Below are 23,011 nucleotides of genomic sequence, written 5' to 3' on the forward strand. Positions count from 1 at the left end.
GATTGCAGAGCACATGGGAAGCTGGTACCATGTTGAATAGGCATCAGTAGCTTGTTTTCAATTGGGAGCCTGTCTTGAATGGAATGTCCTATTCTGCATTTTAGTATTTTCACTAGTGATACTGTTGTTGGAATAGAAGCTTGTTGAGTTCTCAGGTGACATAAAACTTGAAGGAGGTGCAAATATTTTGAAAAACAAGTCTAGAAATCCATGTGGCATATTGGGATTAGGTGTGTGGTGGGTTTGATTGTTTCCTTTTTTTTTAATTTTGTAGAATGCAATTCAGTGTGGATGACTGAAAAAGGCAGGAATGCTGAAATGTTCAGATGCAGAACGGGAATAAGTAGCCAAGTGTCAGGCTGTCCCCAGCAGGACCTGGGTTACAGGATCATGAATCATAAACTGGATATGCATCAATGATACCTTGTTGCTGTGCAAAAGGGAAACGTTACATTAGGATGAAAAAACATAACTCCAAATCCTTATAATTGGACAATAAGGCATCAGCTGCAGTGCTGCATCTGGTTTGAGGCAGTAAGTTTCAAGGAAGATGTGGATCTGCCTGTGGGGTTCAGGGCAGGAGCAGCAGGAGGGATGAGGCTCTCAAAAGCCAGTGATGAAGGGTTAGTAAGCAGAACAGCAATTGTTTAAAGCAGAGAGATGTACTGGAATCTCAAAAGACAAAAAAACCCTCTCAGCTCTGTAGTTTGGGGGTCCGTCATCTGAACCTTGAGAAAGTAGCTAAAGCAGCTGGTGCCTTGGCTGGGTGACCTCTTGGGTCTTGGGCTCTGCTCGCTCGCCTGTGATACCCGTGGACTTGGGCTCTCTTCTCTCCTTGGCTCAGGTTGTCCGAGTCTGGTGTTCAGACAGCATGGGGGGCTGAGTTAGGGCTGAATGCAAGGTGTCACTCACCCAGCAGCCAGAGGATGGTCCTGAGTAGGGAGAAAACAGGACAGAAAGATACAGCTGGGCTGGGCAGACCAAGAGCTCTGTGAATATGGACTTCACAAAAAACCAAGAAGAGAAGACTTGTCTGAAAGAACCTGAAGTTATGAAGGTATGGCAGTTATTTTGACAGCTGAAAGGTTGTAGGTTGTTTAGGGCCTGATACGGGTGGAGACCTGGCTGATTTATTATGTGGCCTTTACTTTTATGTGGCGGCAGCAATGTAGTGTAACTGCAGTTGTGCTTGTTTGGCTGACTGCCTCTCCACTGCAGGAGAAGAGTGAGTTACAGATAATGCACTGTAGTCATGGTTAGGAAGTTGTATCAGTGCTATGACATAGAATTTATTTTTTGTGCTTTTTGGTCCCTCCAGTGCTGGTCATCAACATCTGCTGAGCAGCCAGATACTGAATCAGGTCAGCCTAAATCAGAACAGTAATCACCTCTTGCTTTTCATATCCATTCTAGCCATTTTCAAAAGGTAAATAAAAATACTTCATATTTGTTTTTCTTAAAATACTAATTTAAAAAAATAATTGAAAGGAGAAGGGTGTTGTTCAATGTATCTGACACACTGGAAAATACAGGAATGGAAAGTGTGACCACCTAACACCTAGCTACAGTAATTATATTTGCATAATCAGTAATTGCTTGCCTCAAGAGGGAGCTGCAGAAGTATTCAGTCAGTGCTTCTTATTAATAAATGGCAATGCTATTAAAAGAAACAAAACCCAAAAACCTGAAAGCGCAACCTCCCTCCCTGCAAAGAACTCAAAAATGAAAATACCCATACATTTGGTTCTGGGAGCATAGTCTACCAAGCAGCTGTCTACAAGCAGTGTTGGCTTAGCCAGGCTTTTTGTGGTTTTGCAAAGTCGAAGAGCAGCTCCATAAAAGGAGATGAAAGTAGTGCTGTGACCTGCTACACTTGTGAGAGCACAAGCTCCATGGGTCACATGCTGATGACCTCAGGATTTCCTACATGGGGGTAGACATGGAAGAAAGAAAGACAGATATAATATGAACAACAAGGAAAGAGAGAGCGAGACAGCATGGGGGAGACAAAATCTAGATGTTTCTTGCCAGCTAGGTTGACTTTTGCATGTTTTCATTGAGGCTTTTTTTTCCAAGTCTAATGTCCCTTGTATTGTTCAGCACCCCCACATACACACATATCTCTGTGAGGGTAAGCAGTGCAATATGTTCGTCAGCAAAGAGGAAATACACCAAAGAAATATTTTTATCTGATAGCGAGGATATGGGCTTCTGAAGCTGTAAAGCTTCTATATTCAGCAGAGGAGTAATTCCAAATGTACAGAGGATCAGCTGTTTGATTGTACACTTATCTAACACTTGGGTATTTCTTGTCTTACTGTATTCTAAGATAATTTTTTTTTAAGGAATCGTGTAATCCCACACAGTTCTAGTGTTATGACTTCTTCATATTACTGTTTAATATGTTAAAAAAATAGGAATAGCTTATTATTTTTGAATTGTATGGAAGTAAGACTTGGCCATCCCCATTGTGAGCAAGGAGCAGGACATCTAAAACCATAAATCAATATTTTGAAACCTAGGTAAATATGAAATATGAATGGCATTTTGAAAAGCTTTGTATAGTAGTTTTTGTATAGTCACTCCCCTTTTGTTATTTTCAGCAAGCAGATACATTAAAAAAGAAAACCCGCAACAAAACCCCAACCTTTAGTGTGACTTTGAATCACATATTTTACCTATTTGTTTTACTTATTGGGATTTAGTATTTTTATAACTTTATTACCATTCTAACCATATTTGCTTCTACAGGCCTCCCTCTAGAGGCATATATCTATCTATCTTTAGTAAAGAAATGGGCCAGGTTTGATAGGTCCCTTCGTTTCACTGAGCTGTGATTTTTCCAAATCCTCTTTGAATACTTGTATCCCATTCAGACAGCATGCATGAATATTCTGGTAGAATACTGCTATTTCTGTAGTAAATCTAACCTTCTTCTAATGTGTTAGCCATCTTCCACCTCAAAAAAAAGAACCTTTAAAAATGTCCCTCTGCTTCCTACACTTTGGCATTGCATGATTAGCCATTGCACTAATCTTGTCTCTTTGTAGCAGAGGTCACTTGTTGGGAAGAGTGGTTATAGGTGAATTTCTCAGGGCTGGCTCATCCCTGTGTCTCTACTTCCCAACTGCTTCAAGCTCTGCCTTGATTCTGCATTTCATGTCTGCTGTATGGCTGGGTACAGAGCCCATAGAACCCATTTGGCTTGTAGGATAAATGCAACACAGTTATGGTCTGCAAGGTGCCCTATTATTGGAAAGGGAAATCATTTAAGTAGGGAGGAGAGAGGAATTGCAGTGATATCTTTAACATTCTTCTTGAGTCATTCTTTCCTACTTCTGTGCCCCATAGTTTACTAATAAGTAATGCTCAGCTAAAACAGAGCTGCACACTTGGCAGTTTGAAGGCTGGTGGCCATTAATAACTGTTGTTTCTGATGTGATCTGAAAATGTCTTGAGCAGTAGATTTGTATTTAATTTCACATATGCAAGGGTGGGGTTTTTTTAAATCTATAAAATATGCAAAAACGGAAGACTCTTCCCTGACATTAGGTTTAATAAGGTGGATTGACTTGTAAGGTGGGTCAGCTTTGAGTTAGCTTAATTTAGCATCTTGTGGTGAAGCAAACTGAGCCACCCTAAATCATGAAAGTATACAAAGGTATGCCTTAGGAAATACAATTACTAGAATGATGTGCTATACATCAGGGGATTACCTTTATGTTTTTCCCCCTATATGTTAGATGGTTATCTAGTTGTATTCCTGTCCTCTGTCCTCCTGTCAGTGTCCTCTGAGTGAGCACTCACTGAATGCCAGAATTGGCATGAAAATCTCTGAGCCCAGGAGGAGGGAGATTCTGATAAAATAGTGTGTTCCTCTAAGGAATTTCTGTGATTCTGGATACAAACCCCCCCTCCAGTGTGTATTGTCTATCTGTCCTGCAACCTCAGTTAACCTGCAGGTGGGATCCAAGCAGTATGACCCCTCTCAACACAGAAAGCAGGGTAGATAAGTTATGGGAGTGGTTAAGTGTTTCTTCTTCTTTGCATGTTGTGCAAGAAAGCCATCTGGAGAGGTGTCTTCAGCACAGTTATGTGGAGTGTTGAATTCTGGGCTTCATGAAAAGGCTCATCTTGCTGGGATCCTCCTGTTCTACCTCGGCTAATCTGGCAGCCCTGAAACTGCCAGGTCAGCCACACAGTGACAAGGAGAGGGAGAAACTTTGTACTGCCTGCTCTGCCCAGTGGTGTAGATTTCAGTAACAATTTTTGGGTTTTGCATGAATGTATGTTTTACTTTAGGGATTCAGTGTTCAAATAAGGGGATACCATAGAATCATAGAATATCTGAAATTTGGAAGTGATCAACATAAAATAAAGAGAAGACTTAAAATTATTTTTTGGTAAAAAAATCCATGGTTGCATACTTGGTACAAAATTATTTTTCAGCATTACATGATAAATCTTTGTAGCACAGCTCATGATAATGTTTATGATTTTACTCTTTTTCTTTATGGATGATTAAAGTGCCTAATTCTCCCATACATTCCCTGTAAAAAACCCACTCTCTTGTGTGTGTTGGTTTTTCTGGTATCAAATAACAGTTGCAGCTTTATCTGAACTTACCCCTTTTAATTCTTCCTGATGTGGAGCATGATGGACATGAATTCTTCGTGAATGTTTTGTCTGCACTGATCTACGTAAGAGACAGAGTGCTAAATGCATTTTAAATGCTGATGAAACTTAATGGATAATTAGCTATAGTGTTTCTAGGGTGATGGAATTATAACTGCTGTATCTGAAGTAGCTCTTTGCTTCTGTTTACAAGACTGCGTTTTCAGTTGCTTATGATTGTACCAGACTTCTGCTATTTGGGCTAAAAATTCCATCCCCAAGAGAAAAGCGGAGTAAGGATTGGCATATCTTTAATAATTCAGTAATTGCTAATTATTTCCACATTGTGTGAACAGTGTCAGTCTTTCATAAGATGTACTGGATGTGTTCTGGATGTGCTTGGCAAATCAATTTTTTTAATGTGTATTAGTTCAGTACCAGCCATGAGCTGCTACTGCTTTTGTTTTGTTTCAGATTCCAGTAGGAACTTGAATCCTGTTAGAGATTTGGTTCTCCCAAAAGTCATAGGTGGCACTGTACAGTCTCCCTGTAGGCTTCAGTGTAGACTAAAGCCCAGTACACCTGCCTCTGAGTATCAGCCGTTCTTCCAAGGTGCTGCCCCTCCAGAATGTTGAGTTACACTGTCTTTCCATGCACTGTGCAGCACCTGCTGAGCACCTGTGCGTTCTTTCAAATGTTCATCATTATCAGTGTAGGTGACTAAATCTGAGAAGATTTAGATCTGTGCTTTTGACCTTGCTTCTTTGGGCTTCTGCTAGCCTTCTTCATAGAAGTTCCTTCAATACAGACTCCAGTTTGGTCCAGGGTTACATCCATATCTTCTTTTTTCTGTCTCATCAGGGATTTGTGTTGCCTGTGTAGCATCCAGATTTCTCTGAAAACTTAGTGAAACACAGCAGAAACTGTCAAATGGTGGCTTCAGCAACAGAACAAGGGAGCAGATGAGATGATACCGGTTTTAATCATAATTTAAACTCAGAAAGGTGGAAGCCCTTCTTTTTTCTCAAGTTATTTTTTGTAAAGAAGAGTATTTAAAACCTATGATTACATCTGATTGGAAACTTTCTATGGAAAGAATTGGTACTTTTCACTAAGCAATTTTACTGTACTCAGTGCATTTGCACAAGTGCAAATCTTTATACCCTCAGTTTTCAAACAACTTCTCCAGTTACGTGATATCACTGTTACAAGTGGAAAAGAAATCAAGACTTCTCTGCTGAAAAACAAAAAGAGAACTAGATAATTATCTTTTACAATTTTTTTTTTCTTTTCTCTTATAGAAAAAGTACAGAAAAGGATCTGTGGATATTTCAAGGATTAAATGTGTAGAAGTTGTAAATAGCGATGGTATTATTCCCTGTCAAAATAAATATCCATTTCAGGTATGGTTTTTTTTATGCAAAATATATGAATTACAGTGCTCTTTTCAACAACACCAAGTCATTCGGACATAACTGCCCTTAAAATTACTGTAAATGCCAAATACTGAGCCCATTCTCTGTCTCTTTGGGGCTGGTGGGAGGTAGTTCAGGACCAGTGGTTAAAACCCATCCCCAGCAAGCTCTGCTGCCCTTGTAGTCCCTTCCCTCGCGTGTTGGGCCGCATACACTTGGTCTTTTTCTTTTCCCCACCCTCTCAGCTTGAATTTTAACTGGAAACTGCCTTGCCCTGGTCTTCTGCTGGAACGAATAAGCTGGCAACCCAGTTTCCCTGTCTTCATTCTTTCACATTAAATTAAACTACCATGAAATTATATAGGAAAAAGAAAATCAAAATAAAACTTCTTGCTTTTTTTTTTTTTCTTTTTCATTGTGAATTGAATGGAAATGAACACAGAATACAAAGTGCTTAGAGGAGAAAAAGAAAAATGTGGGGGTTGGATGCTGTGCCTTCTTACTATAGAGGGAATGGTTGCAGTGAGGAGGAGGAATTCCCCTGCTGGAGAGGAGCAGCAGTGACTCTGACCCATTTCTCCCAGAGCAATACTTGCTTTCTGCCAACACAAGCAATGGAGAAATAAAAAAGAGTCACTCCAGAGCAATACTGAGTCAGATGCCAGGATGTCTAATTACAAAGTGGCTTTCATTCATTAAATTGAACTGTTTTTAGAAAAAACACAGTGAAGAATGAACAAAGCAAAGTGTGAAGCAAGCATTTTAAGGAAGGCTGTCAAGATAATATACCGTAAAAAAATTCTTCTTAATTGTCCTGAAAACATCATATCTGAATAATAAACCTTAATAACCTGTCCCAGTCTCTGCATTTGTGCCTGAATACGCTAATTTTGCCAAATGTAACAGTCAGTTGTCTTGTTCTGTTTCCTCTGTTTCTTGAGGAAGAAATGAATTAACATTGAGGTGAATGTATTTCGATTATTTCTCTTCTCCCCTCCAGGTTGTATATGATGCTAATACACTTTACATTTTTGCACCAAGTGCACAAAGCCGGGATCAGTGGGTGAGGAACCTGAAAGAAGGTAATGGGAATTGCTTATACTTAACATCTAACATAGGCAGATACTTTTGCTTGAGCTGTCTGCATGGATTGGAGTTACCTGGGTGCTGTGTTTTGGATTTGTGGCCAAAACAGTGTTGAAAACGTACTGGTGTTGTAGTTACTGCTGAGCAGTGCTTGCACAGCATGGAGGATTTGCCTTTCTCCTCCTCTGCCCGCTCAGTGAGTAGATTGGGGGTGGGCAAGAGGCTGGGAGGTGACACAGCCGGGACAGCAGTCCTGGACTGACCAAAGGGGTATTTCAGGCCATATAAAGTTGTGCTCAGCAATAAAAACTGAGAAAGACAGGGATTAGGGTTTTTGGCTTCCCTGTTGGCTGCTGCCTGCAGGCTGGCTGGGCACTGGTCTGCTTGTGGGAGATGGTGAGTGATTTACTTTACATTACTTCTGGGTTGTTTTTTTCTCTCTTTTGGTTATTAAACTGTCTTTATCTCAAGCCAAAAGTTTTTATCTCTTGTTCTTTCTATTCTTTCCTCCATCCCACTGCGTTGGGGGAGTGGGTGAATGCCTGCATGGGTACTTAGCTGCTGGCTAGCATCAACCCACAACAAATTACAAAAATAAAATGGTAGAGTTTTCGCTGCTTATATTCACGGATTTTAATGTTTTATTGGGCCAGCTCATTGCTTGCATACACAGGGTGTGATAACAGGTACTGAGAGCCTCAAAGACTGATCTAGTTTGTTTTTGTGAAGTGCAGCTGCAATCCGAATTTGACTCTGCTTTTGCACAATGAGTTAAAAAGTTTATCCAAGCTAATTGATGGCATCAGTGAAAAGTTTTGTTTGGATGTAGCTAGACAACATTGTGGGCCTTAAGCTGATGTAAAAAGACAGGAGGTATCTCTGCTGAGATGTGATCAGATAATTGCTTTCACAGTGAGTAAAGCCTCTTAATGTCCTCTCTCACCATGAAATGCTCACACTAATTACAGATGGTCTGTAAAGTAATAAGAAATGATTTCTGGACTGGGGATCAGAGGGCAAGGAGTGACCTCTGAAACTCAGCAAGCCCATTGCATGGGGTAAAGAGCCATCTGGTCAAGTCTGGACTGAGGAATTTTGCCACAGAATAAATATCTGCTGTCTTTCCCTCCAGAACACTGTTTGTAGATTAATTTGAGTCACTTGCAACAGTAATGAGGAGGTAAAGCTCCCAGAGCCTACACAGCTGCCTGACTGCTTCGCATGGTGTGGGGTCTCCTTTCATTGATGCACCAAACCCCTGCTAGGATGGTTGGTGTAGGTGGGGAGTATGGCACTCCCCCCTGGAATAAAGTTATTACCCTAAATATATCCTCTGTGATTGTTGTATCACCTCCATGTAAGCTTGCAACAAGAGAAGCAATGCTAAAGTAAGGGCAAGCAAAGATTATGCCTCATGTCAAAGATATTGTAATGTGTACTAAAAATTACCCTCTTGCAGATTTTTTTTTTGTATCTTTCAATATATGCTTTTTTTCTTCTTCTAGAAATAAAGAACAACAGCAATATAATGGTAAAATATCATCCTAAATTCTGGACAGAGGGAATTTATCAATGCTGCAGACAGACAGAAAAATTAGCACCCGGCTGTGAAAAATACAGTCTTTTTGAAAACAGTAAGTACATATGTTTTCATATGAAGTTGTTCTAGCATATTTTTGTGCTTTTTTATATGATTCTGTCATCCCACCTGAATGCCCTGGGTGTTACGCAAATTGATAGAGCAGAATCAATCATTGATACTGTGCCTAAGTAAGTCAAAATTAATTTCTAAGTATTCTGTAAAAAAACAGAAAAGCCAGCAAAATATCCTTGCCAAAAAAAATGTTTAGAGAAATCCGAAAGGAATGATTGAAGTTGCTGAATTTGGTTTTTTTTTTTTCTCCCATTTGAAACTGATTGGACCAAGTTTTTACCTCAGACTGAGGAGAAAACTTTATGGTGAAAAAGATTCAGCTAGAAATCTTGCCAGCTCTTCAGTTATTTGTTAAAACCTTTGCATATCCATGTGAAAGAATAATAACTGCATTGCATTCAATGTTACTACACCAAGCTAAAAATGATACAGGAAGGTTTAATGTGTTTGCAGACACTGGACTGACTTTTCTCAGAGGTTTGTAAACGTCCCTGTGCTGAACCTGGATGAGCTGTGACTTCTGTAGGGACTGCATCTTCCAGCATCCAGATTGCAGGTGCTGCTGCTTCAACAGTGGGTGCTGTAGCATGCACTGCTGAGGCACTGCAATATTGTCCAACAAAGGCTCTAGTAATTATTTACTCCTCAATTTAAGGAAAATTCCATAGTAGAAAAAGAAATTGAGCCATTGCTTATCTCCCAGTTAAATCTGTGGTACCCGATGATTTCTTACGTCAGCACAGGCAGTGGGGGGGATCAGGGGATTTAGTTGCATTAGAAGACTTGCAGAATTAACAGTGGCTGATCTGATTCAGCAGAACGAAAAGCATGACATATAGCTCAGCCTTTTAAATGTCTAAAAAAAGCAGTGCAGGAGAAAAATAATTTTGGATCTGAGAGATGCAATAAGAAAATACATACGACTGTTATGCATTATTTAACAAAGCAAAAATCAGGGGGTTATTTTTTTTGAAGGGCAGATGTTAATACTAACAGACTTTTAGGTCATCATGGTGACTAGCACACTGCTTCATTTTCTTATGCTTTTTTTTATCTCTATGCCTTTTTTATGTCTCATTAATTTCTGCATCTGAGGGCTGGTTCAGGGTTCTTTGTGGCATGGTCTGGTATGGCAGAGATGTTGCCAAATCTGTGGTCAATGTAACCTGCTGGCTGATTTAGTTTTTGCAAGAATATTTAATCATTTTTCCCATAGCTTAATTGGAGTTGTCTTTGCTTTCTGAATTTCTAAGCCATACTGAAGGCTTGTTAAGGCATTAAAGCCTTATCTGAAATGTAAACCTTTTATTTAGTTTTTAAATTTATAGCTAAATGCATAGGCATAAATCGTCTCCTGTGCTTTGTTTCTAGATGTAATGAGATTGTCCTCTTCAATGCCAGAAAAAAGTGCGGTAGGTAGAACCTTTAAAATATTGAATACATAATTGCTGCTTTTTGAAAAAGAGCTTACATTTCTCAAAATATTTGCCATATCCTGGAGCAAAGGTCTATATCTGTGTGCATCAATGGGGATCATGCAGGCATCTCAGGATGAAAAAAATCCCACTGAAATGTAGCTGCATCTATTAGCTGTATCTGTACTGCTGGTGGGAAAATGTGGGCAAAAAACAAATGCCAGCCAGCTTTGCTCTTTAATTGCAGCTGCAGGGCAGCACAAACCAACCCCATAGATAGCACTGCATGGTTTGCTGCCACGTACCCCAGCTGCCCCCCAGGACACCACAGGACTAGACCAGCTTTTGCCTCCCGGATGCACTGGTGTGATGGTAAGGGTGAATGAGGTGGAAAAATGGAGCCGGGTGGGATGATAATAATGCTGTGTTGTTTTCAGCGAAGGCCTCCACCCCCTGTTCCTGTTGAAGAAAATGGGAATGAAGAGGAGGAGATAGTGGTAGCAATGTATGACTTTGAACCTACAGAACACCATGATTTAAGATTAGAGAAAGGTGAAGAATATACAGTGATTGAGAAGAACGACATTCATTGGTGGAAGGCGAGAGACAAATATGGGTAAAAATGAGTTCCTTATTCTTTGTTATGAAGTTCATGAGGCTATTTTCATGTTGTAGAAGTTTATATTGACTATGTGTCAACAAATAACTGCATTAGACCCCACATTAGGCCCGGGTCTGAAATCTCATCCATGTATTCTCATGCAGAAACCAATTTTAAAAAGTGCAGTACTTGATAGATAGATTGTGGAACCCAATTGCAAAGACAGCTGTAGAACTGGAAGGCTTTCCAATTATGTTTACTTTCCAATTTTATGATTCCCCAATTAAAGCACCAGCCATCCTTTAAAACCTCACTAGACTGGTATAGTATTCCCACTTCCCTGGGGAACATGTCATTAGGGAGCAATATGGTTAGCATTTAGCTCAGCAGGCTCCAACTTCCAGACTTGAATAGTCATCATTTTATTTAATAGCTGGATCATTAGGGACAATCTTTGAATAAGTTGAGAGAGAATTGCAGTGAGATGCTGTAATGACTACAACTTCACATCCCCTGTATTAGAATGCGGTTTCAAAGATGAAAGTTTTCATATTTCAATATTTATCAGGTTCCTGTTGCCATATGTTATGGGTAATTGTGAGTTATCAGGCTGTGTCAGGCTCCAGGCATATTTCCTGTGACTGACTGAGACTTCTGAGTGCAGAAGAGTGACAGAGCAGCAGAGGGTTACTCACTCTCCTTCACCCCTTCTGCTGGTTTTCTTGGACACTTCTGCTGCCCACAACACTTTTCTAGGGATGCTGAAAGTGAAAGTTTTCTGCTGATGTGGAAAATTAGTTTCTGAATAATCAGTAGTAGAGTGGGTGGGTCAGTAATGAATAAATTACACTGAGAGACCTCTGGTAATTAGCAGAATGAAACAACTGTCTTCTTGACATGTTTTCACCCATATTATATATTCTGTATTTTTTTAGAAAACAAGGATATATTCCAAGCAACTATGTAACAGGAAAGAAGTCCAACAACCTTGATCAATATGAGTAAGTGAATGTTTGATTAAAATTTGAGATATCATAAAATGAAACCAATGCTTCAAGAATGACAGTGTGTTTTTAGCATTTTGAAAGCAACTGTTCACATACGATAGCACCTAGAGGTTAAACTTAAACAACTGAAATAGGCATATATTTTTTCAGATTCTCCTCCTTGATTATGGTGGGATTTATCATGTAGGGTCAAGTCAGTGAGACAGCCATCACGCATGTAGTATTTAGGCTATCACTGTTAAAGCAAAAAAAACCCTCTTAATTCTCTGGTAGACAAAGGGAAACTTTGAAGGAAATTTACCCATTATAAGTGTGCTAAATGTTGTTTTAATAGTAAAGTCACATGTTTATCCAAAGTTCGTAGCAGTAAACAGTAGGGGAGAAAACAGTGAAAATCACTCCAAGGAAACATAAAAGATTGGATATTTTGGAAGCTCTAGTTTTCAAGAAAATATGTGATTTGGTGCATTTTAGGTTTTGATATATGCATATAGCTTAACAGCTATAAATGTCTAGCTTTTTTTTTTTTAATGCGTTTTCCAGTTGATGTTTAATTAGGTAGCACTTACTGAAGAACATCAGGGTAAAATTTAACATTATAGTCTCCAAACCTGTTCTTGATACTCAAACATCATTACGGCATAAACTGCTGTGCCTGAGAATTTAGGACATACTTCATGACTTTTAGATAAAATGGAGCTGTAAGAAAGTAGTAAATAAAACCAATTTTCCAAGCTACATTAGTAGCTCCAAAACTTTACTCTCAGCTACATATGGCTCCTACTGCCATGTTTTGACAGAAGGTAGAATTTCATCTGGGATTTTGCCCTTAGCTTGACTAGAGGGAATTCTTTGTTGGTTTCTCATCTTAGAAACTCTTGCTAAGAGCTCTGCTCTGCTCTGGGCGGGTCTGCAGGGCTGACAGAAAGGGAAGGAAGGAACTGGACTGCCTTATCTGGTCCAGCCATTTTGTGCTTTTACCACCTTGGGGCTGTAATTCTGAGTCACTGCACAGTCCAGGGAGCGTTACTCCAGGTCATGTACCAACTGCAAGAAACCACTATCTCCAGAACAGGCAGAATCTGATTAAAGGCTGCTGTGCCACTTCCCTGCTTGGTTACTGCCGTACCAGCATAGCTCAAAATAACTGCACCTCACCATTTGCAAACTGCCTGGTTTTCCTTTTTTTATTATTCTCTGTGACTGGCTGGCATGCTGGCGCTTCTGTGGCTGCTTTAATCTGCCCATGCAGCACAGAGCTCAGAGATGTGCAACCATGACACTTAATTCATAATTTCAGCCTCCCGTTTGCTAGGTGGGTCCTCCCTGGAAGCCCAGAAGTATGGAGATACTGAATGACAGAGCAGTCTGACAGGCAGCTCTGCGGGTCGTTTGACTGGTGCGCAGGCAGCTGCTTCCCCAGGGCTGCCAGCCTTCCCCTTGGGCTGCTCTTCACAGCAACTACTGCCGTCAGCCTGGGTGTGTTGGACAAGTGGTTTTCCCAAAACTTACAGCAGTTCCCTGAGTTTTATGGGCTTTTGTGGGATCTCCCTGGATTTGTTTCAGGGCATTTTTATGGGATAACTGAACAATGTAGTAGAGACTGATTTTTGCATGTTATCAAAGGTTCAATTCTTGATCTTCATTTATCATAAAATTATTTAATCTCTAGCTTCATAATACTTTGCTTAAAGCGTTTTAGGTAAATCATGCACCTTGAGGAAGTTTTATTTGCTGATGTTGTGTTGCAGGTGGTACAGCCGAAACCTGAACAGAAGCAAGGCAGAGCAACTCCTCAGAAATGAGGTGAGCACATCCACCCTTGCAGTATCAACAGTGAAATTAAATTCAAATACCTTCTTAGTTAAAGCAGAGGCTTATTTTGGCAAGTTCATATCCTGGAACCAAGTGAAAGAGTCACGTAGCTTAAAACCAGTTGCACAAAACTGTCAATGTGCTTGTGTTTTAGGATAAAGAAGGTGGTTTTGTGGTGAGAGACTCCAGTCAGCCTGGACTGTATACTGTTTCCCTTTATACAAAATTTGGAGGGTGAGTTCCTATGGCTTCTCTGCACACCTTGTCTTGTGTGAATCTCTTTGTATCCGTATCCAAATTCACTGGCTGGGGGAAAGCCCAGGGGAGTATACAGTAAAGAAACAAGGGCTGCTGTGACAGAAAAGATGGGTGACTGAAATGAACTTCTCAACTCCATGGTTAGGTCCCATTTGGTTTAATCCAGTGTAGACCTTAACCCCCACTCAAAAAGGTTTTGCCTTCCCACCCCATTTGGTCTCTTCTCTCCTGCCAGCCTGCATTTGTATCCACATGTGTGAGCTGGGCTGAAAATTAACCTTTTCTGGGTTAATCTTCAGCTTGGTTTGAGCACTGAGATGAAGGCAAGTTGCCAGTACTTAGGATGTTTGATATTCAAGCTATTCCCAAAGCATGTAGTACTGGGCACCTGTGCTGGCCCTTTCAGTTTACTTTTCCTTGTCAATGTGTTCCTCTTAAAAAATTCACAATAAATGGCATGATATTATTACTAATTGTTATTGTTATTATTTTTCCAGGGAAGGTTCATCAGGAATAAGACACTACCATATAAAAGAAACAGTGACATCACCAAAACAGTACTACCTCGCAGAAAAACATGTCTTTAACTCCATTCCAGAAATAATTGAATATCACAGCCATAACGCAGCAGGTAGACAGATTGGATTCTTTCTGTCACTTAAGGTTGATTTGAAAAGGGGTTTGAGACATTTTAATGTTTTAATGAAATTTTTGAGGGGGTTGTGGATCCTTCCTTTCCAGGGAAGTCATGAACAACTGCGGTTTCATGGTATTTCAATATGGACAATAATTTGAAAGGTTTTGTGTGTACATATATATATATATATATATATGTAGTATAAAATCTTACTGTGCCCGGAGTAACAGAAGAGTAGCTGTATCAAGTCAGGAAAAATTGCTTACTTAGCTCCACATAGTGCTTCTATCAGCTGCCTGTAACCCACAGCAGATGGATAGGGATGGTACCCAGAATACTCTCCAGGCCCTAGCTTTTCACCTGCTGGTCGCTGCCACTTGAAATGATCTAACATTTCCATATAGCAAACAGCTGGGGAGAACAGTAATGTGTTATTTAGAAAATCCCTACTCCAGATCCATAGCTGATGGCTGATGCTGGTCTCTGCCCACTGTATGATGGAATGGGGAGAGTATAGGAATTGGGTTCAAGGCACAGATACTAATACTTCTTTTTTTCAAGTCTGGTCTGTGCATAAATCTCGCTCATGAGCGACAGTTTCCAGATCTTTACATCAAACTCAGATGGCCCAGCATTTTCTGATGACATTCTGGAAAATACACCCCAAAAACATACCCCCACTTTTCATTTATTATAACTGATTTTTGGACATATTTTTACTTGGAGTCTTCAGTGAACAAGAGGCTGAGTTGCTGCTTGGTGCTGTTTCAGAAGTAAACTGTGTCTCTTGAATTATCATTGAACCTCAGGTCTCGTTACCAGGCTGCGTTACCCAGTGACCCCAAAGAAGACGACAGCACCAACAACGGCAGGATTCAGCTATGGTGATTGCCTGTTATGTTCATCTACACATGTATTTTCTAATGATTTTATGTATGCTAAGATGCTACAATACTTTCTAAAAGTTTTGAAAAGGTATAATTCTGTGCTGTGATTGGCTATGTGAACTTAAACACTGGTCGTAGTAGTAGTACTTTCAAGACCCTTGCACAGAGTATCAGTGTGCAAAGGCACCACGGCTGGTGGTGTGCCAGGGTGTGTAGTGCCAGGGACAGCAGTGAAGAGAGGCAGAATGTGTCACAGGTGCTCCAGGGGAATTTGGTATTTTCCTTCATGCTTTCTGCCATGGATACCCTGAGCTCTGCCTTATTAGCGAGCTGTGCCTTTGGCTCCTTCATTAGTCTCCAGACTTCTGACTCAAATTTGACCCTTTGATCTTTGTTGAGGGGTTACTTTTTTAAAATATAAATTTGTAATAGCCATTTTTCAAGCATGGCATACCAGGTGGTGTGAGCAACTTCTGTTCATTGGCACAACTTTCTGTGGTGGCATTTTGTTGAAATCAAATCTTGATAGTATCAGTACGTAACTACTGGCCTCAGGAAAGTTTGAATTTTGGCGTCTGTGTGAGTCAGGAGTTACTTAAAGGTCACATATACCTAAAAGTTTGTTTTGTGAGGTCTGAAAGTCTTCAGATTTCAAGTTGATTCTAAGACATTTTCTACCTAAATTCCTTAATTTGCTACTAATCCAGTTTCCCTTTCCTCTTCCTTATCCTCTACCAGCTCACTATGTTCCTTAACTCTTTGTTAATTTGTTTTGTTTTATAGAGAAGTGGGAAATTAATCCCGCAGAACTGACATTCATGAGAGAGCTGGGCAGCGGTCTGTTCGGCGTGGTGCGCCTTGGCAAGTGGAGGGCGCAGTACAAAGTGGCCATCAAGGCAATCCGGGAAGGTGCGATGTATGAAGAGGATTTCATTGAAGAAGCTAAAGTAATGATGTGAGTTGTGTGCTTGGCACTTTGATTTCCAGTCCTAGGCCTCTGATGCTGTATACTGATTATAAATAAACACTGGGGGAGGTGGTATTTCTGCAGTTTTGTGTGGTGGAGAACTAGCACTGGGTGGAGGAAGTACTAACAGCATGATCTCAATCTTTTCAGGAAGCTAACACATCCTAAACTAGTTCAGCTGTATGGTGTGTGCACACAACAGAGGCCCATTTACATCGTGACAGAGTTCATGGAGCATGGCTGCCTTCTCAATTACCTGAGACAAAAACGGGGAGTTTTGAGTAAAGACACTCTGCTTACTATGTGCCAAGATGTATGTGAGGGAATGGAGTACCTGGAGAGAAACAGCTTTATCCACAGAGACCTGGTAACTTCCCATTAGGCAATACACTCCTCTTTGAAATTTTTGGTTTTGAACGTACCTATTCCTTTTTGAACCAGCCTGTTTGTTTACAACTGCTTCTGTTCTTGCAGAAAATTGAGTGGATGAAGTTGGCTTTTTAGGGTCTAATCAAGTCTCTAAAACTGCTCTGTACAGAAAATGATGAGAAGTTTTTCTCTCCCAAGAAAATGGAATAAAATCTCTCTGAAATTTTTATAAACAGTAGCAGTTTGTGCTGATATAATAGCTTATCTCCGTTCTGTATTGATGCCATTTTCACCACACATTAATCCCTTGAGACAATAATTTTTTTCTGGTGATTTTTTACACAGTAGTATAGTTGTCAAAATGGTACTATCAAGAGTAGATGCACATGTACTTTTTATAATGAGAATATACCACTGAACTTGGTATATGGTTTAACTTGCTAAGCAATGAATACAAAAACCTGATTCGATTGCCGTAATTTGTCTGCAAGTGACTCCAAGTTTTTCATCCAGCTCTGACCATTCCCCTTGCAGGCTGCCAGGAACTGCTTGGTGAGTGACTCAGGAGTGGTCAAAGTCTCAGATTTTGGAATGACAAGGTATGTGTGAGTGTGCAAATGTATTTATGGAGATTTGGAAAAATTCACCTAACCCTTGTACTTAGCCCAAAGGCAACACAGACCAAGCAAAATTGCATACAAAAATGATCTTTTTTGACCCCTATAGGGAACAGCCTTTGGTGGGGTTTTTTTTTGCCTTTTTCTTTTCTAGTGCCTTTAATGCTTGCTTGTTCTGTGGTCATGAGTTGATTTCCTTACTCATTTTAAAAAAGACATATTGGAGCTTGTGTTTCAGAGAGCAGAGCTGCTTCAGAGATAATAGTTAATCTGTATTTTGGTTGAATAGGTGTTAGAAAGAGGCTGTTCAGTGAGTTTGGGATTCTCTTGGGATAGATGGTTCAGAGTTGCATCATGCTAGCTGAAGGGCTGGGAGATGCTTGTGGTAGCCGGTTAGATGCTGAGATCTGGAGGGGTGTTAATTTCCTGCCCTTGTTAGCACCTGCGTGGGTGATGTGTTGGTGAGGCAGTGGTGGGAGCAGCTCTTCCAAGAAAGGTGTTAAAGCACCGTGGTTTGACTTTCGCCACATCTCTGTGTTGCTGAACTTCTATGTCCCCTGACATCTGAACCCAGACTGGCTGGTGAAAAACAGAACATGAAATTTCTGCTTTTGCCTCATTTTCTCTCATAATAGAGATGTGTAACTTACAGGTGGCGTAGACCTGTGTTGTATAGCTAATAAATCACAAGAAAGGACTCTGAGGTAATATGAAAAATGATCTGAGTCATGGTTGAAGCTGTAGTTCTGCCCCCAGGGAAGCTATTTTTATCGCATGATGCTAACATCCATGGCCATTAGGTGGCAATATGAGCTTCTAATATTCGCAGGTTTGGAGGCTGACTAATGTCTGCCTATTTTTGTTGTTGTTTTTTTGTTTGTTTGGTTGGTTTGTTGGTTGGTTGGTTGTTTTTTTGTGTGGTTTGTTTGGTATTTTTTAGGTATGTCCTTGATGACCAGTACACAAGTTCTTCAGGGGCTAAATTTCCTGTGAAATGGTGCCCCCCAGAAGTCTTTAACTATAGCCGATTCAGCAGCAAGTCAGATGTCTGGTCCTTCGGTAAGACATTCGTCATGGAAAGAAAGTGCATTTTTTATGTTTTATCAATAGCAGTTAAGCTTCGGTAATTGGGAAGGATTCAGACACCTGAGAAGAAGCTCAGAGAAACCATTTACCATGGTTTTATTATTGATAAAGTTCCACAGACACATTTAGTGCTGTTGTTCATTAAAACCCATGCTGCTAGAATAAGATGTCTTCAGTGATGACACATGTGAACAGTGTCTACAATATGGATCTCAAACTATTTATATATCAGAAATCCTGAGTCCAGGGCTCAAAATAAACACATATGTTTATGAAGTTAGTTACTTTCTTCTTCTTGTTTTTTCCCCCAGGCGTTTTCATGTGGGAAGTATATACAGAAGGAAAAATGCCCTTTGAAAAAAGCTCCAACTATGAAGTGGTAACAATGGTTAGCCAAGGACATCGCTTGTATCGCCCCAAACTGGCCTGTAAGCAGATGTATGAAATGATGATGATGTGCTGGCAGGAGGTATATATTTATATATATTTTTAAAATTTTTTGCCTTTGAGTTGAAATAAAGGTTGATCTAGAAACAGCAGTTATCTCCTCTAGAGCGGCGTTCTGAGTGTATCCAGCTCTCTCAGCTATTAATGTGCGTATTCTTAAGACAAAGATCTCCTCCTGGTTTGCAGCTGAGCTAGAGCTGTGATAAGATAAAGCACTGAAGAAATTTCTATTAAATAAATGAACTGTCAGATTAAGTATGCAAAGGCATTTAGTAATGAAATTAAATCATTCCTAAATCTGTGCTGTGCATACAAATCTGTGCATACAAATACTGCTAACAACAAAAAAAAAATCAGTCAAGAAAGGCCTAGAGGTGGAGAATCTGATTTTGTATTGCCTCAGTTTATTACAGAACCATGCTAAAGTGACTGAAAATATTTTTAAAGGAATACTTCATTATCTGAATGTCAATTATACAGGAAATAAATATTAACTTGCAGTTGAATGTAAATACAAATCTGAAGGTTTTAAAGAAAAGATTAAAGTATACTGTAGTATTAATTGTCCTAACCCATAAAGATATTGACTGTACAGTATTCATAGAGGTCAAAGAGGCAGCAAACTGAAATCAGTATAAAACTAAATTGGAATAAAACAGTTTTTGTAGTACTAAAATAGTAAGTCTCTGAGAGGATAGGTGCATTTAATGAGCTGTCTCTGCTTTTGAGAGAGTAATTGAGGAAACCAAGGGTGTAAAAAGCTGCATGATTCAACAAAGGCAAGTGCAAGGTCCTGCACCTGGGGAGGAATAACCCCAGGCACCAGTACAGGGTGGGTGTCAACCTGCTGGGAAGCAGCTCTGTGGAGAGGGACCTGGGGGTCCTGGTGGACAACAAGCTGTCCATGAGCCAGCAATGTGCCCATGGGGATGAGAAGGCTGATGGTATCCTAGGCTGCGTTAGGAAGGGCATTGCCAGCAGGTCAAGGGAGCTGATCCTGCCCCTCTACTCAGCCCTGGTGGGGCACATCAGGAGTGCTGTGTTCAGCTCTGGGCTCCTCAGGACATGAGAGACATGGAGCTCCTGGAGCAGGTCCAGTGGAGGGCAACAAAGATGATTACGGACTGGAGCATCTCTCTTGTGAGGAAAGGCTGAGGGAGCTGGGGCTGTTCAGCCTTGAGAAAAGACAACTGAGACCACATCAAAGTCTGTCAGTATCTGCACAGAGGGTGTCAGAGGATGGATCCAGGTTTTTCTCAGTGGTGCCAAGCAATAGGACAAGAGGCAATGGGCAGAAATTGATGCACAGGAAGATCCACCTGAATACGAGGAAGAACTTCTTTACTGTGTAGGTGGCTGGCCACATGCTGGAGCAGATTGCCCAGAGAGGCTGTGGAGACTTCCTCACTTGAGATATTCAAGACCTATCTGGACACAATCCTGTGTCCTGTGGTCTAGGATGACCCTGCTTGACCAGGGAGGTTGGACCAGATGACCCACTGTGGTCCCTTCCAGTGTGACCTGTCCTGTGATTCTGTGATTTATTTCCAGTTAGTCTTTGCCACAGGGTGTGCTGCAGAAAAACTGCTCTTTTCCAGTAATAAAGATGACATACTGTCTTGGAGAAGATGATGCTGGAATAGAGAGCAGTTACTTATCAACTGGTGGAGATCTAAAGCTTACAAACCAGCTGGTTTAATTCAGAAAAAAATAGATTGAAAACAAAGTGCTCTGGAGAGTTGTGGAATGACAGACATATTTGTAGCTCGAAAAAGCTATTCAAAGGAGCCAGGAAACTACAGAGTATTACATTTTGTTTGTACTTGGTAACCTGCTTGAAATGGTCCTTAAAATGGAAGAATAAGTTATCAGGAAGACAATGATAATTTGTTGATGTTCTTTGAGTATTGATATGTGTTTATAGGACTTACATGAACATCAACAAGTTGCTTAAAAATTTGTTGGTTTTAGCAGGGGTTATTAACATGAAAATCTTATCAGTCATCATGTGGGAGAGAGAGAAACTTTACAAATCACAAGCAGAGCCCAAGTAATGGCAAGATTCTGTTGATCTTTGTCATGAAATATGATTAACTGTAGGTACCTCAGTCCTTGTTTAATAAATTTATTAATGGTTTGTAGACTGAAATACTACCAAGGCTTCAAGATTCATCAGGTCATGCAAATAGAAATGCAAATAAATGGAGGAAAAGTGCAAGTTACCCAGATGTTCAGGAGATGTGAAATTAACTGTGTCAGCAAGGTCAGCGAAGAGACTACCTCAGTGTGTTGCCACAATCATAGAATCATAGAACCCTTCAGCTTGAAAAAGACATTTAAGCTCATGAAGTCCAAGCATTAACCCAGCACTGGCAAGTCTGCCATTAAAACATGTCTACAAGAGCTACATCTACACATCTTTTAAATACCCCCGGGAATGATGACTCAACATTTAAGTAAACAAAACAAGCAGGGTGTTATAAGACATAAGGAACTGCATGGAAAATAGAGTAGATGAAAGATGCCTGTGCATAAATCTGTGACACAGTCTCATTTCACAGGTCAGAAAATAAAGTTGATATAAAAGAGGCGTAAGAGAATGGCACCCAAAATTCTTAGGAACATGAACAACTTGCATAAAGAAAGATTGGAGCAGTTCATTGGGGAAGGGTGGGAATGGGGAAGAGAAAATGTGCAAAACTATGCAAAATAATGAATTATATGAGGAGTGTAGTTCAGCAACACCTATTTACGCTTTTTCAAAGCATAAAGAAAAGGTGTTGCTTACTGAGACTGTGACACGTCCCAAAATCCAGACAAGGAAATATCTTTTCATTTCATACCTAATGAAATGATAAATTCCTTGCCAAAGAATGATGATGTGACCAGTAATTTATCAAAATCAACATAACTTTATGGATTTCTGATCACAGTTATGCATGCTTTTTATTTTAGAAACCAGAGGAACGCCCGACTTTTGAAGAGTTGCTTCATGCAATCATTGACATTGCAGAGGGCGAAGATGCTTTCTGAAAAAAGACAACAGAAGCACAAGCAGCGGAAATAAGGCACTTTCCAGAGATGTGGCTTCATAGTTTCTTTTTAAGAGCTTGATCCTGTAAGCTGTTGGGTGCTGCTAAACAATGTGGGGAACCTGTAACGTCTGATCCACTCCAGCACAAGGAGAGTTTTACATTCTGTTGGGAAATGAGCACAATATCTTCAGCAATATTAGCAATCTCTATATTTTCTCTGAAAAGTCAGCATTGCATAGCTGTAAAATTGAGCTCTTTATGGAGGGAGAAAATGTGGCCAGAGGCCAGGAACCTCATTTGCATTTAGTGGGTTGGGTTCATGTACATACAATCCACATTTTTGGGTTTCTCTCTACGTGGGCAGTAGCATTAGTAGTGATTTGCATGCATAAAAACAGAAGGTATCTATAAATGGCTTTTTACTGACACTGAAATGTTTCCAGAGATTCTCCAGAAACATTATTTTTCGTGGTTGATGGGCGTTTATCAAGAAGATGAAATGCACCTCTTTGATTTGCACATAGTAAGTTGTTACCAGCACAGCCCTCGGTTTAGCATAACACTCTGAAAGCTCTGCTTCATGAGCTGTGATATGCCTGGAGCCTTTGTAAGCTTGGCTTACCAGAGACCTCCCATGCTTGGTTTTCATGTTACTAATGAAAAATAAGTCCAAGATTCAGCACAACTAGCTGCCAGTGAACCCTAGTACCATGTTTTGGATTAATTATAAAATAATTTATATGCTGTATGTACTGTAAATATATCAGTTCAGTGCATTTATTTATATAAAGTGGGGGGGTTTTGGCTTGAAATATTCAAGCACAAATTTGTCCTACCTTCACTTAAACACACAATTCTATACAGGGGGTTGTAAATGAGAGGAATTCTCAAGTGTGTTTAAGAAGGGCTCGTGTTTCTGTCTGTTGTCTGTACATACAGTGATCTAACCTTTCTGTTCATAACAGAAGATATCATACTGCATGTGTGTGTAAATAAACTGAATGCTAACTATTGTTTGGAACCAACTGATGTGTAGCCTATAATTTACTGTCAGTGCATCATAAGTCAAACTAATTGTTCACATGAATATGGCATTATGGT

General features: G+C 40.1%; 1 protein-coding gene across 2 annotated transcripts in view; it reads left to right on the forward strand.

Annotated features, from left to right (window-relative positions):
- The window catches only part of TEC (tec protein tyrosine kinase), a 46,598-nt gene extending 23,663 nt beyond the window's left edge, over positions 1–22,935 (forward strand). For both annotated transcript variants that reach the window (XM_039550811.1, XM_019287237.3), the window contains exons 3-18: positions 5,916–6,017; positions 7,030–7,111; positions 8,621–8,749; positions 10,141–10,181; positions 10,622–10,800; positions 11,721–11,786; positions 13,544–13,598; positions 13,762–13,841; positions 14,363–14,496; positions 15,312–15,386; positions 16,173–16,344; positions 16,507–16,723; positions 17,260–17,324; positions 18,283–18,401; positions 18,740–18,897; positions 21,831–22,935. In XM_039550811.1, coding sequence (XP_039406745.1) covers positions 5,916–6,017; positions 7,030–7,111; positions 8,621–8,749; positions 10,141–10,181; positions 10,622–10,800; positions 11,721–11,786; positions 13,544–13,598; positions 13,762–13,841; positions 14,363–14,496; positions 15,312–15,386; positions 16,173–16,344; positions 16,507–16,723; positions 17,260–17,324; positions 18,283–18,401; positions 18,740–18,897; positions 21,831–21,908 — 1,752 coding nt within the window. In that variant the 3' untranslated portion in view covers positions 21,909–22,935. The remainder of the gene's footprint in view (positions 1–5,915; positions 6,018–7,029; positions 7,112–8,620; positions 8,750–10,140; positions 10,182–10,621; positions 10,801–11,720; positions 11,787–13,543; positions 13,599–13,761; positions 13,842–14,362; positions 14,497–15,311; positions 15,387–16,172; positions 16,345–16,506; positions 16,724–17,259; positions 17,325–18,282; positions 18,402–18,739; positions 18,898–21,830) is intronic.
- Positions 22,936–23,011: the final 76 nt, after the last annotated feature.

Source organism: Corvus cornix, chromosome 4, assembly GCF_000738735.6.
Source record: "Corvus cornix cornix isolate S_Up_H32 chromosome 4, ASM73873v5, whole genome shotgun sequence".
NCBI classification, from domain to species: Eukaryota; Metazoa; Chordata; class Aves; order Passeriformes; family Corvidae; genus Corvus; species Corvus cornix.